General features: G+C 38.0%; 1 protein-coding gene across 1 annotated transcript; it reads right to left on the minus strand.

The window, feature by feature from the left end:
* Window positions 1-2,150: 2,150 nt before the first annotated feature.
* Window positions 2,151-8,087, minus strand: LOC123528486 (uncharacterized). The gene is made up of 6 exons (XM_045308237.2): window positions 7,842-8,087; window positions 5,515-5,640; window positions 4,889-4,982; window positions 3,170-3,331; window positions 2,785-2,879; window positions 2,151-2,264 (listed from the first exon to the last, which is right to left on the minus strand). Exons 1-6 carry the CDS (start codon window positions 7,995-7,997, stop codon window positions 2,253-2,255), a joined length of 645 nt encoding a protein of 214 aa, XP_045164172.2. The 5' UTR covers window positions 7,998-8,087; the 3' UTR covers window positions 2,151-2,252.
* Between the last annotated feature and the right edge of the window lie 8,102 nt (window positions 8,088-16,189).

Below are 16,189 nucleotides of genomic sequence, written 5' to 3' on the forward strand. Positions count from 1 at the left end.
AGTCATCTTTAGGGAGTCAGTATTTTACTTGGAGGGGTCAGTTTTTCTATAGAATAATGACCGGGGGTCGTTATTCTATAAAGTTTTCAAAGGGAGTCAGTTTTTTATAAGGGGAGTCAATATTTTACAGGAAAGGAGTCACATTTTCTATAGAATAATGACCGGGGGAGGGGGTGGGGGTCGTTATTCTATGGGGGTCGAAATACTTCATTACACCGGCTGTCAACTTATCCCACATTTCAAAGCAAGTCACTTAGTGGTTACACTTGGTTTATCAGAGACACTTACTTTTTCCTATTTTTTTCCATAAAAACGTTTTGTTTAATAAACATTGACTTTCTTTGCATTCGAAGGTGCAAACAGAATACACAAAAACAATACAAAGCACAGTATCCATGAATTTTGACAGAAATTAAAATATTCAAGATTACACTTCCGATTTTGTTGGGTTAAACGTCACGCCGACATACTTGTAGGTCATATGGCCACTTTCAAGCTTTTAATGTTTAAGGAAGGCCCCATCCTCCGTGCATTATTTCATCGTGGGCGGGCACCTGGGTAGAACCACCTTCTCAAAGTCAGCTTGATGGCTTCCTCACATGAAGGTTTCAACTACCCGCGCGAGGCTCGAACCCCAATCGATAATGGGCAAGTAATTCAAAGTCAGCGCCCTTACCACTTGGCCTCGGTCACGGACCCCCACCCCCCACCCCACTACACAGCCGATAGAGCTCTGTATTCAAATGGTGGTTTACTTGGTTTTTAGTTTAATGTATACATTGGCGGCCATCTTTAGGATTGTTCAAGAAATAGGTTTTAGTTGACAATTGTAAACAATGCTTTCTTTAAATTTGATGATTTACCTTTGAACCACTAAAATATGCGGCATGAATTTTAATATATCCGAACTTTGATGTATCCGAGTACTGGTACACTTTTTAGGGATATATTTAATATAACTTTTCGAGACCCTACTTCTCCTGATTTGAGTTTTTAGTTATTTACATTTGACAATGAAATACTTTCTACTGGTAAAACTTTATTTGCGAAACACAACTCACAAAATAACACATTTTTTTTTATCTTTTATCATTTTTTTCCGAATATGGTACTCTTGCAAGTAAATTTGTCTTATTTGTTTGACCAGTCTGACAGTGTTTCAGATATAGGGTGGTACCTATGTAGAACCATCTACCCTCCCCTAGCAAGCTGTTTCAGACATAGGTTGGTACCTATGTAGAACCATCTACCCTCCCCTTGCAAGCTATTTTAGACATAGGTTGGTACCTATTTAGAACCATCTACCCTCCCCTAGCAAGCTATTTTCGACATAGGTTGGTACCTATTTAGAACCATCTACCCTCCCCTTGCAAGCTATTTTAGACATAGGTTGGTACCTATTTAGAACCATCTACCCTCCTCTAGCAAGCTGTTCAGACATAGATTGGTACCTATTTAGAACCATCTACCCTCCCCTAGCAAGCGTTTCAGACATAGGTTGGTACCTACTTAGAACCATCTCCCCTCCCCTAGCAAGCGTTTCAGACATAGGTTGGTACCTATTTAGAACCATCTACCCTCCCCTAGCAAGCGTTTCAGACATAAGTTGGTACCTATGTAGAACCATCTACCCTCCCCTAGCAAGCTATTTCAGACATAGGTTGGTACCTATGCAGAACCATCTACCCTCCCCTAGCAAGCTATTTCAGACATAGGTTGGTACCTATGCAGAACCATCTACCCTCCCCTTGCAAGCTATTTTAGACATAGGTTGGTACCTACTTAGAACCATCTACCCTCCCCTAGCAAGCGTTTCAGACATAGGTTGGTACCTACTTAGAACCATCTACCCTCCCCTAGCAAGCGTTTCAGACATAGGTTGGTACCTATTTAGAACCATCTCCCCTCCCCTAGCAAGCGTTTCAGACATAGGTTGGTACCTACTTAGAACCATCTCCCCTCCCCTAGCAAGCGTTTCAGACAAGCGTTTCAGACATAAGTTGGTACCTATGTAGAACCATCTACCCTCCCCTAGCAAGCTATTTCAGACATAGGTTGGTACCTATGCAGAACCATCTACCCTCCCCTAGTAAGCTGCACGGTAGAACTTTTAGCTGAAACGCGTTTTCAAAAATATAACCGACAATATATATTCACAAAATATCTTTATTTCGTTTTCTGCAAGAAAATAAAATGGTTATTCAGTGGTGACACCGTCGCACGTGAAGATGTGGTGTAATATTACTGATCAATCAATTTCCCGTCTGAAAATAATATTTAAGAAGTTATTCATCAGTCTGACTTTATGAAATATCAACAATGAAATTGAATATGTGTTTCCTCTTGTTTTTCACTTCGGGAAAAGTTTAAAATTCCGTGTAACTCGCATTCTTTTAAAGGGAATAATAATTAACATCTTTTTAATGCTTCAGATGCAATAATCACTGTACAGATATTTTGAAAGTGGTCGTGGGAACGTCTATAAGCTGTAAATTTCTAAAATGAATTATACTAAATATAGATAAATCAATATCAAATAATCTGAGCCGCGCCATAAGAAAACCAACATAGTGGTTTTGCGACCAGTATGGATCCAGACCAGCCTGCGCATCCACGCAGTCTGGTCAGGATCCATGCTGTTCGCTTTCAAGCCCTATTGCAATTAGAGAAACCGTTAGCGAACAGTATGGATCCTGACCAGATTGCGAGGATGCGCAGGCTGGTCTGGATCCATGCTGGTCGCAAACGCACTATGTTGGTTTTCACATTGCGCGGCTCATATACCTTTTTACAGCTGTCAGGCAGAGCAAACGTTCCTGCACTGAAGGTAGCATTTTGGACAAAGTCGACGAAATAGCCACTTGTTCTCACATTTGAACCTACGGAGTCAGAAATGTCAAAGAACGGTATTAAAATATTTCGTTATTTTTTAGTAAATAGATAATAATACATAAATACATACATACATACATTATATATAGAGCGAGAGGGGAAACTTGTTTAGTATAAATGTGATATCGACATATATTGTGATCGATAAGGTAGAAAATACCAGATTTTTCCCATTGGACTTGCTCGTGCCTGCCCTTCAAAGTAGGCCTATAACATTTAAAGCTTTCGAAATGACTATGAAGGAAGAGATATAATACATGTTTGAAGATAGGTATACCATCTTTTTTCATTCCATATCCAGAATAAGCTACAGGAGTACATTCATGAACTGTTGCTTGCATACTCCAGTGCATGTTGTCCTCAATTCCATCAAATGAGTTAATTTGGACAGAATTTGAACCGGATCCAAGTGTAAACGAGCCAGTAAAGTTGTAGGAACCTGTAGCAAGAAATAGTACCAGTAAGTTTATCAAAATAATGGTAGTTTATATTTTCATACATTTTTCACTAGGCATATAATCAAAGCCTATCTTACACTTGAAGAAACCATTCATCTGACGTGCGGATAGGCAATGTTATTAACTAGGTGTCCTTTCAGCTGAATCTGGCACAATGCCAGTGCTTTGGAGTCACAACTTATGCTAATAAAAGCACCGAAATGCGGAACAATAAACGCTCGAAGGTATGACCTTTGACTCCCAAGTGTGACCTTTGCCTTAAAGCGAGCATTCCGAAACATGCGCTCTGCATGTCATCTCGATGTGGTGAGCATTTGTGACAAGTTTCATTAAAGTCCTTCAAGCAGTTCAAGAGTTACAGAGCGGACAGTCACAAAACAAAGTCATATGACCTTTGATTCCTAAGTGACCTTGAAGCGAGTCATCCAAAACATGCGCTCTGTGTATCATCTCGATGTGGTGAACCCTTGTGTCAAGTTTCGTTGAAATCCTTCAAGGGGTTCAAGAGTTACAGAGCGGACACAAAATTGCTAACAGACGGACGGACAGACGGACACCGGCGTCATAACATAATACGTTCCTTCGGGCGTATAAAACGTTGCCATATGACCTTCTTGTCAGTGTGGCATGTGGAAATAGAAACATAATAAATGATACATCGGACAATGGATATTGTACATTATTGTCTTTTTGTGAATTTATCGACCGTAGGAGTGACTCGAGGTTGATGTCATCTATCACAGGTCGATAAATTCCCATATTGACGGAACCTCAAAGGCAACACTATAAAATCGAATAACTCTAAGGCTATTTGAAAATAAGCAATTCATGTCCAAACATATGTCACAAGGTGAGATAAATGTGCAGCCGGACCAGGACTCGAACCCGGATCCTCGGAATACCGTTACGACGCTCTACCGACTGAGCTACCCGGCCGCCTACACAGCTTCTCTCCGTTTTTATAATCAAGTCCTATACCGTGACACACTCCTCCGCTACATGAAATATCCTCGAATTGTGACAGAGAACAAGGTGAACATGATCTCGGAGTATATTCAGTCACAGCCCCACGTTTGGGCGCCAAATGTCAAAGGGCGAGAAATATGTGCATCTAGACCAGGACTCGAACCTGGGGCCTCGGAATACCGTTCCGACGCTCTACCTACTGAGCTACCCAGCCGCCTACACAGCTTTCTTCACATATACAACGTTTGGTCATTACCTCTCATAGTGTTTATGACGGCAAATTGGCATGATGTCAAAATGTTATGACATCACTGCTGGAGGTCAATAGTGATTTTGTACCCGTCTACGAGACAAAACGAATTTTATCATTAATCAAGGGACTATTTTTATGCCATTACGTGACAGGTGTAAATCACCCATATATAATGTTAGTAATTTTTAGTTGGAGGAGTGCGGATTAAATTCATGACTCCCGGTGTCGTGGTCATAAAATGTTAGATTCTACCACCGAACCACCGAGTCCGTTCTAAAAATCCTGAATGTAGGATAGTACTTGAATATAAAAACGTTACTTGGAATACAGCCTTTCATCATGTCCTTCGGATCTGTTTGTGTGATTTCACAATATTTAGTACCAGCATATACACCGAAGTTGTAGGATTTTCCCTGAAAATTGTAATAACAATGTTTATTAAATGCAATTGCACAAATATACTTGCTTCGGTAGGTTTCTACACGCTTTTTAAAAGCTGTAACTTTATTGAGAGACACGAAGCTTGACTTTGAATATCTTTTGGAACTGAATCGCCTATTGAAATCAGTCATATGTCAAAATGAAAGCAATGTTCAAAATAATTTATGACAAGATTTGAAAGAATCAGATATTTAAAATATTTTGAATGGAAGTTTTTGTAATGTACTTATGATTAATACCGACATTCTCGTCATATCTAGTATGGCTTGCGTAAACATTTTTTTAAGTACTTCTTATGATCTTAGGGCCGGAATATCTATCACTTTATTGCTCAGTTGGCATGGTAAGTTAAACTCTTGCAGACCGAGTGTTTAGAGCCGAACTGGCCGTACTGCCTTCCTTTCTTTTGTTATCTCTCTATGCAGTATAATATATTTTCATTCAAACGTTCTGAAATTGTATAGTTCTATATAAAAGTATCGCTTAATAGTAATAAAAATTTACGTTTCCATAGTCATTGACCACAGTGTAGTTGTGAGCAGTTTCATTCACGCCTCCCACATCCTTATAGATTGTTCCCGTTATTTTTTCCATTTTCATATCTCTGTCATATTCCAACAAAAATGTATTCTGAAAAAAATAATCTTTATGTTTTATATACACTGCTGAAAAAACCATCACAAATATGACACCAGTGTGACAGACAACCACCAAGTAAATGATTTAAGGTTTGCGTGCATATTAACCAATTTCTATAGCATTTATGTCATGTTGTTTGAATTTGAAAAAGTGATCGGATTTACTTTTTTACAAAAATAACTCCTAGTTCCTTTCTTGGTAAAATATTTCAACATTTTTTTTATTTCTGCTGGCCCGTGTTGTTAAATATAATTTTCTTTCTTTATTTATTTTGTTGGGTTATATGGCGACATTCTAGCTTTGATCCCGGTAATACGCATTAAATGAGGAATATGCTGAACTTATATTAAACAAAATGTCGAAACGGAACCATTTAACTTCAGCTTAGGCGCATTCCATATTGACTTTAAAATGAATTTTTATTTCGTGATTATCTACAGGCGTAGAATATGAATGGTGATAATCAAATCGTATGCAAACGGTGTTCAGCTTTTTTAACGCTCTTTTGATTTACATCAAGACAGGCGACTAAGGCAATGTAGCTAAATGAGGTGCACATAGGGCACACATTTGCAACATCGGTCACACTTATCTACACTGACGAGATAAAGAAACGCCTCATTCAAACTCGGTATACAATTTTTCGTTAACCGTGATTCAAAATTAGAAAAGAACAATTCCATTCGCATATTAGATGCTTTACAAGAATTTATGGTCAATAAGAAATCATTTCATTGTCGCATTATGCTTAAATCTTGAATTTTAATAGCCCGGTCGGAGAAATTGCATTAGAAAAATCAGTAGCGCGTGTGGCCACCTCTGCTAGCAACCACAGCAGCAAGGTGACGCCTCATAGAGCCGCACCAGTTGCGTAACAGATACCGTGGGATTCTGGCCCACTCCTGGTGCAGCGCTGCTACCAGTTCCCGGACGTTTGCTGGCTGGGGTTGACGTTGGCGTAACCGCCGTCCGAGATAATCCCACGCGTGTTCAATCAGATTGCAGTCCGGTGAACACGCCGGCCAAGGTAAAACATTAATGTTTCTAGCCTGTAGAAAGTCCCTGGTGACGCGTGCAACGTGAGGTCGCGCGTTGTCGTGCTGAGAGACTTATCCTTGACGTTGACGGAATAAAGGGACAACTACATGACGTAATATCTGGTCGATGTAACGCCTGGCTGTGAGATTACCTTGGCAAACGACGAGTTGGGACTTAAACCTATGGTTGATTGCTGCCCACACCATTACTCCACCTCCACCGTAACGATTGTGCTCCAAAACGCAATTGTTTGCGTAGCGTTCATGGAGTCGTCTATAGACACGGATACGTCCGTCGGCGTTCCACAAGTTGAAACGCGACTCGTCACTGAACACTACGTTCTGCCAACGCTGGCCGCGATGGTTGCGGGCCCAGATAAGACGTTGTTGACGGTGGCCTAACGTTAGAATTAGACCGCGGTAGGGCCTACGACAGGTAATTCCGCGTTCTCTGAGTCGATTTCTCACTGTATGTCGACTAATTGGACGTCCACGGTTACCTACAACTATACGTGACGTAGATTGCACCGTCACAAATCTGTCACGTAAATGACGTTGACGTATATAATTATCCTGTCGTATTGACGTTACACGCGGTCTACCTGAACGTGGTCTATCGATAGACGTTCCCGTGTCTCTAACACGTCGAATAAGACGCACAATTGTCGAACGAGAGACGTTAAAACGTCTAGCAACTTGTTCCTGCGTTCGCCCACATTCAAGCATAGCCAAAACCTGAGCCCTCTCTTCAGAATTCAGCCTCGGCATTACGAAAACTAATGTTTTTTTCAGAGAATAGCTGAAAATATGGTTGTGTGTCGTATTACACATGTACATGTGCAAAAATCGTTCAATCAAACCACATGGTTTACATGCACGGACTGCACGAGGAAATCATGACCAGGTACATGAAGTGAACAAATGACTGAATGAAATCGCGCGAGTTTTTGTTCACTGTGTTTGTCGGTCAGAGTACATGTAGATTTACTACATTTCACAACAATTAAAAGCGTTAGGAAAAAAATAACGCCAAATTTCAATGAGGCGTTTCTTTATCTCGTCAGTATATATTTTTTATGCAGATGATTTATTGAATTATTATAAATGTTAAGTCAAAACGAATAAATTACTTGAACTTGATGAAAAATGTCTTACAATATCAACTGTAGGTGTGCTGCTCCCATGGGGTAGTGATGCTGTCTCCACTTTCATCTTGGCCTCAAACTGGCTGCTCGTACAGCAATGCTCGCCGGAACAGCGCACCATACCAATCATAACCACACAAATCAATACAGTTTTTAGAAAAAACATTTCCTTTGTTGTTTCAAGGAACAATTTTACGAATAAATAGTTCTTTAAATTAATTTCGTTCCTATTTAAATTAAAACGTACGAGGGGTGTTCAATAAGTTTCCAGAAAAGTGCTCGCATTTCTTCGTTTACCACAACCATCCTTCCTCCCTCCCTCCGAAAAAAGATAAATGAGATAAGAACTCTGTATTAGAAGATTAGGGAATATCAAGTAGTTATCCAAAATGTTTTTTTTTTTTCGACAAATAGGTAAATACTAGTCCTCTTGACGGCGTCATGTAGTGATATGTATCTTTTTTTCTTTTGTACTGGCTTTAGCATTTATCATAATTACATTATATGCTATTTTTCTTATTTTCCAAGCGGATTAATAATTGCATGAAATGTGCGGGTTACGGCAATAGTGTCAAATAGTAAATGCAACACCATTAAACCTTTGGCGTGCAATATGTTTAGGCCTGTCTTAACCTGACTAAAGTACATCTCCTACTATACGCTACGCTTAGGATCTGAACACGAGCTATTGATAGCCTCGTTCTGACGACCTTCCGCTAGCCAATCAAAAGCTAACTTACAACATTCTGCAAGCTTAAAAAAGCCTTGGTTTTTGATATCTACAATTCTTATGTCGTAAGATGTCAGATAGCTCTGTAAGCGAGGGGTTCCGAGTTCGAGCCCTGGACTGACTGCAAATTTTTCTTACTCTTTCACATTCGAACAAGTCGTCTGATTGGTTCAAATACAAATAGACTTGCGAAAATAAAAAAAGCAATATTGGAAATCCAAAATACACAGAAGACGAATGTGAATGGGTCATTCTCAGATCTTCGTTTAGAAGATCAAGTACTTTAGTCAGACTGGGCCTGTCTAACAGAGATCAGCGTTAACAAATTGTGTTTTGATTAAAAAACGAGAAAAATATGGCTGTACTATATAAGGCATTTCGAGACAATGTTGTGAAGACAGCAACTTTTAATCAGTAATATGGAACAATTAAAAGTGACCGGGTATCGTTGAGACTTTTACACCAGAACACATGTGGTTACATTCACTTATGCTTGAAATCAAAGAACCAGCATATCACATTTCAGTTTCTCATCTCGTAAATAACCAAGGGATATAGGACTTTTTTTAATGGCAAGGAAGATTAAATCACTGCTAACTGAAAACTGCACCAACTGGTTAATTTTGTTTGATATTTCGTTGCTATGACGACGTTGGGCCGCGTAATGGCCGGAACCACAGAGACGATAAATGAATTCTGTTCATGTTCTAACATCTGTAACTTATTGTTGTCATAAACTACTTTTATTCTAAATTTCAACAATACAGGTTCTGGCATAAAGATTTTTGAGCACTACTCGGAATACTTTTTGGCAAGCCCTCGTATATGTATTTTGTAATACTAGTAGATTAGAGCTCTGTATAGTGACATTTATGTCACATATGTGTCCTACATTTTGTCAGTGGGTTCAGTGACCACTTATCTCACTCGTGTGTCAATAGCAAGTCTCTTTCTTTGTGCTGTTTTTGATTCATTTTGTTTTGTTTTACGGAACGCAGCTGAGGTGTGAAAGAGTGGGAGTAGCATAGTATAAGCTTTATCCTGCTAAATTTTTAAGATGGACTGTGCCCGCGAAATGATGGTTAAGTGACTGCATAACGGTACTTTCTTTTGATGTCATTCATTCCGTTCTGTTTATGTGACCTTTTTCTTTTTATGTGACTGTTAGAACAATAGAGAGAACAATGGGGGTGTCACATAAATACCGTTTCGTCAGAACGTCCGTTCTATCATCCAATTTGTGCAGTATCATTTATTATTCGAAAGGGTGTTCACTGACAATTTACTGTCTGAAAAGCGAATAGTGCAGACCGCGTGTAGGCTAATCTTAGTCTGCGCTGGTCGCAAAGACAGAATCACTTGCCGCCAGTGGACTAAGAATTAAACTGTATTGTTTTGTCGGAAAGGATAGCAGCAGAACATACTGACATTCTTTGATTTTACAGCATTCTTTATATCGATAAAATACTGAAAGATCTTATTACATTGGTGGACTTTTAAAATATATATTAAGTCAAGATCTCCAAATGTTACACCCATCGATAACATTAAATATTTTCCTTGAAGTCAAAGTTATGTCTTCAAAATTACATTAGAATCGCAAAAAAAGGTACAAAGGGACCATAACCGTTGTCAATTAGGCAGTTATGGTTACTGTACTTTTTAATCCCTATTATTTACATAAAACATTATATCATGTAACATCAAATTTAGTCTAGTGGTCTTACATATTAAAATAGATTTAAAAGAAAAACTCAAAACTAAGTGAAATTAAAAAGGGAGACAATTTTGTGAACATAGTAGATAGAGTTAAGGGACGCATTATATCAACTTATTTTAACGTTATTGGACCTGAAGTTGTACTCTTGTACCAGGATTGCAAAGCAAAGGTGTGTGTAAAAAATCATCAAATGCTTGCATGCGTTTCAGAAATATCGTAGGAAATGTCCATTTTTTTCCAAATGCAAATTTTAAAGCAAAACAATTTTGTCAAAACAAAATTCAGAGTAATTGAGCTTGTCATGTGAACCTTATACCATGTTTTAAGATAAAAAAAAATTATTGTCTCGGTTTCAGGGCTATTAGAGGAAAAAGATCGGAAAGACGGGACAAAGTGATTCTGTAACAGCCCCGCTCCTCCGATGCATTTGTTTAGTCGTGATATCATTAAGTATGAATAAAAATGTGTTAAATTCACATTTAAAAAAATCTTTTAGCTACCATACAAACAAAGGGCAATAAAAACACGGTCTTTCTGAGGTGTAATGGAATTATAGCCGACTCGAGCTGATTTAGTCAGTTTATGTGTGGTAATGAAATGTACCACACATAACGATTCCTACCACTGGCTTTATGAAGCGGGTCAACATAAAGTACTAAATTGTCCCCGTCTTGCAAAAATGACATTAGTGCAATTATTGCCCCGGGGGCTTTCGCCCGGGGACCATTATGGCACTAAATGTGTCATTATCAATGATTATGGATAGAAGGCGCACTCCAGCCGTTTTTATCATATACCTTCTCTTCACCTTTCTCTTGGTATCTTCATTTTTCATAATTTCGACATACTTGTAAGTATCAATTGTATTGCTTTTTCAACAAAAATGACATCATCATTTGAGATTTGATCTAAAAACGACCCAGCATCCTTTCGTCTACCATAATGACGTTTCTGCATGACGTCAATGTGACTCCGGTTACACGGGACCATTATGATTATGGCGCGTGAAGCACATTGCGCCATTAGGAGTCCATCTTGTGTCCGTAATGGTCGTTTTCAATGGGTTGTTTGTCACTAGTCATTTTAAGGTTTATAATGGTAAGGCTGTTAGTTTTATTAAGGTAGTGTCAATATTTAAAGGGATAGCTGAACCGCCCAAAGTATGTCGGGTCGTATTTCGGCAGTAAGATACATGGTAACGATAGGAACTTAAGACATAAATGTGAGATTCTACCAGAAAGTGACGAAACACGCACGTTTGCGCCATGCTTTATGCCAATATGCTTAATGTTATAGACATCACGCTATATGTCATACAGAAAGGTAAAGCTAGATGCTGTAATAGGTATAAAGACACTGAATAGGTATATGGCGCGAAAACAGACGGTATCCAACTGGATTCAAATGTTAACTATCAAAATGAATTTACATTACCCGAACCAGACTGCAACCTTCTACAAAATAATGTGCAACAATATTACTTGGAAATACCTTTAGGATCTGTCTTAGAGAGTCAGTGGCGCAGTGGTTAGCAGGTTGAACTACAACGCCAGCGGTTCGGGTTCGATTCTCTAGTGTTCAGTGCTGGGTGACTTACTTAAACTGGTACTGTTTCCAGCAGTATCGGCCTAGACTGGATGCTGGGGAGGTAAATATGACGCCTGCCGTGGGCTCGGCTGGAAATGAGTTGTTCCATCCATTCCAGGTGGGGACTTTCGTAGACTATCCACGTTAAACAAGAAAACTTTTTTTCTGCTGCGTTACGGTATGTGAAACCAGGATATACACCAAAGTTGAAAGCCTTTCCCTGAAAAAAAATAGAATTACGATAACCCAGGCTCGTATTCATTAATGTTCTAAGTCTGAAATTAAGACATCTTAAATCTGGGCAATAACTATGTTTAGTTTCATTAAAATCGGTGTAAGATTTAAAATTATAGAGCAAAACATGATTATAGCATTTCAAAGACTAAGCCGAAGTTTGAAACTGGAAACGTTGATAAACTTTACTTTGAAAGACTTCCTTTTCTTAAACAATGGTACTGTCCAGAATAAAGTTTATTAACCCATGGCATCAATGTGAATTTATCTCTTTTTCAACAGAATAATTTATCAAAGCAATTAAACATAAAATATCCTACTCGAAAATGTTTCAAGTCCGTCGGAACTTTACTAAAAGGGGTCTTGGTATGAACTTTTTTTCGTCTGGAATATCAAAAAGCATTACACATATTTATCAGATTGTTTAAAATATTGTCATTATTCAGTAATGAAAAACTTTCATTCAGATTAAGATTAAATTGTCCGTATTTCAGAGTGAAAGTCTGACACCGTATTGCTTGAGTAAATGTATAATATAAACTCATACGTCATTCACAACATAACATCTATTAGTGTGGAAATATTTTATTGATACAATGTAGTCAACATACTGTTTCTTTCTGCTATTGGTTAGTGAAGGTATATTGTAAAACAAAAATTGCATGATAGTTCTCTAATTTTAATCATAAAAAGTTGAATTTTGATTATAAACAGTTGAACTGATCTTTACACAATCAACTGGAGAGATACAATGCATTAGAACAACACAATAACATAATATTGTTTATACACTGTTTCCAATATAAGACAATACCATTAATGTCAAACAATACTAGTTATATATGGAATAATAGCTGTAAATACAGAGTCATACTTTGATAACGGTGAAGTTTGTTGTACTTTTATCATTGTCACATGCGTCCTTAACTGTAGTTCCCATGACCTTTGCCTGTCATAATCTATCACAAGATGTAGCTGACCAAACAGTTCCTTCTAGCGAATATGCTGAATGATTTGTCTTTTAAGAAAATCTAATTTTAGCATCATATTACAGATGTTTAATATAACAGTGATGAAAATCTGTTAGTTTACTTTATGACCAATATTAAAATCTTCGAAATTCAGAAGTAGCACTCCCCCGTATGTTTTCGTCACTTGATTAATGCAAGGGGGAATCCCATCCTGCAATATTGTTTCTATTTCAAACAAAAAATCCTGCATTCTGCTGAGTTTTATGAAAATTAACTGAAGTTCACAAGATAAGTGTTTCACTGGAGAAAAGTTTGTACTTTAAATGACTTTGTTTTTATTATAATGAGTTAAAATTATAAATATTGTTATTCACATTGTTTTTGGTATATGTGTTTGAGAGCTATTATTAATAAAATGGTTATCTTGTTTTGAGAAAGTGTTGTATCATTTCTGTATGAGTGGGTGGGGTGGGGGGGGGGGGGGGGGGGGGGGGGGGTAAAATTTTGCAATTTGTGCATGCCAAATCCTAAATTCTAAAGGGGATTTCAATTCTGATTTTGGTTGTTGATTACTTTAGGTTTAAGTTATATATTGTCAACAAAACTTGGAAAAAAGGAATTTTAAGTAGACATCTTTATCAGGGTGCAAGATCCTTGTAGGAAGTATTACTTCAGATGGTTTTGAATATTACAATTTAGGATATAATTATCAGTAAATTCAGTATGGTCTTATAAATAAGAAGGAAATATATATATAATAACATATTAATATCTAATAACATATCTATATAACATTCCCTTTTTCCAAATTATATATATAATACTCAAAAGATGGTGCTCCCCTCCCCCACCTCCCTGCTCTAACGCCTATGTATACAGTATAGATTACTTTTCGTATACTTAAATTATCAGTATAATATATTGAGTCAAAATAACACTACACAGAATCAATCTGGCACTCTTCTTCAGCAGTGTCCAATATTTAAACGTTGATAGAAATCCTGCTATTCCTTGATAATGAAGAAAAAGTGTTATGTTATGATATATATACCAACCTTATTATGTAATTATGAAATATTATATCTATAAGCAGTTTCGAAACAAAGAATATGGCTTTCAGAGTAATGGAATTTGTTTTTTAATCTGACTTAGAGTCTGATTTTTGGTTGCGGGTTTATCCCGCTACCAATGTTAAGTGTATTTTTGACAATCATGTAGCATCTTTATTTGATTCCAAATCACATCCAAAGGAATTTGTTCATGTGCTACACAAAGTAGTCCCATTCATGAACAATGCGGATGAATTATCAATGATCAAGCAGTTATTTATCTGCTATCCATTCACACTGGCCATTTAGATTATATAAGATCTGTTTATGATTAGGTATTCCAGCCCATGGTTACATCACTGACTTCCAGCTGTTCGTGTAAGGTCAGGCAGAGTTTATCTTAGATCAAGGCATATTAGTATTTGTTTCTTATACATGTATATTTATAGATTGGCATTTAAAATGAATGAAAATAACTCTAGCAAAACCCGCAACCACCAGACATTTCAAGGCTTTGATTTTTTCAGTGATTTGGGAGTCAGAAAATTTTCAATATGTTGAAGCAAGAATATTTTTTCAAGCAAAACCAAAGACAGAAAATTGTTTTCAAAATGCGGAGATTGATCTATACATTCAAAGTGTCTAAGGGTAAATCATGATTTGGTCCCTAAGAAAAAGGTTCTCCTTTTCTTTAAAATTTGAATTACCAACTACCTTCTAGTAGGCAGTTGGTTACTCGCGCGAATTGGCAACTGGCTGTCGTGGTCGTTGCAGAACAGAGCTACACATTAGTAGTATACTTCGGCTCGTTGGGTAATATGCCTCCGAGGCTCCGAGGCTATCACGTGACATATGACGTCATCATGTGGGGGCGTGACTTAGGTCGGAAAAACCCATGACGTCATCAGTAGGTCAAGGTAAACAATGGCAGAGTAAATAAGTTATCGGAAAAACCCGTGACGTTATTCGCCTATCCCAAACATAGAACAATGAGGAGGGTATCGTATGACTGCCTGCAGCCCCGGTCTATTGTTACGTAAACAATGCCTGTAGCTCCAGCCAAACAATCGGATCCTGACGAGTTCAGACACGTTCGGTAACGTCACGGCCGCACCCGACATTCCAAAACAATAGAGACTAGGTGAGTCAATCGGAAAGTCCCATGACATCACCTTTCCATAATTCATGTCACTCCTATATAATAAAGAGTCAGAATCAATCCCTTATTAGTTTTAAAAACTTTAGAGATAAACCAGCAATGCGTCGTATTCTCAGATAGATTAATCTAATATGACGTCACACAGTTTAGAAGCCATGATGTGTACCCACTCCGTTTGCTCTGTACCACGGGAATGGACTTTTATGAGAATAGACTTAAAACTTTCGGGACATATCGTAAACAAATGTTACCACCAATTAGCCAGAGCCGGATTTTACTATACCAAAGAGGGAGATACTGTTATTTGCTTTCGATGTCGCGTTAAAGTGAATCAGTGGGAGCGATATGATAATGCTACCGCAGAGCATTACAAATGGTCTCCAAACTGCAAGAACTTAAAAATGGTGGGAATAGAAAAACCTCAACCCAACTCCCACGGATTTGGAGCATTCACTTCCGACACTCTTTCATTCGGATTTAGAGGGATAAGAAATAGCGATAAACCTTCTTTCGGATTCGGCGTCACTACCGGCGCAAACTTATTCTGAAATAAACCTATTCAGTAAATAAAACGTAAGAAATGGAAACAAACATTGAGGAAATAAAACTTATTAAAACCCCAGAAACACGTTTGAAAAGGCATTCATTCAAAAGGCACGAGATGGATCGGTCCAGGATTTATCTAAGAATACATGATCTACTCGCCCTTGGGAGGGAAACGGCTCGTCATAGACGTTCTATGATAGAAACGATGACCACGTGCCAAATGGAGTGCTTACAAATTATAGCTAAACAGATCGTAGACGGACAAATACCTATTTTGGATCGGGATTCCAATTACTTCCGCCGTTATCAACGTTTAACCAAAACATTAAAGAGCAGATTTGTATCAGTTGCTCGCAAGAAAC

The sequence above is a fragment of the Mercenaria mercenaria genome, chromosome 13 (assembly GCF_021730395.1).
Source record: "Mercenaria mercenaria strain notata chromosome 13, MADL_Memer_1, whole genome shotgun sequence".
Lineage (NCBI taxonomy): Eukaryota > Metazoa > Mollusca > Bivalvia > Venerida > Veneridae > Mercenaria > Mercenaria mercenaria.

Coding starts and splice junctions, on each gene's coding strand:
- LOC123528486 (XM_045308237.2), bottom strand. CDS start 7,997: ATGTTTTTTCTAAAAACTGTATTGATTTGTGTGGTTATGATTGGTATG. Junction 4,983..5,514: donor TGGTCAATGACTATGGAAAC/GTAAATTTTTAT, acceptor TACAATTTTCAG/GGAAAATCCTACAACTTCGG. Junction 2,880..3,169: donor ATATGGAATGAAAAAAGATG/GTATACCTATCT, acceptor CTGACTCCGTAG/GTTCAAATGTGAGAACAAGT.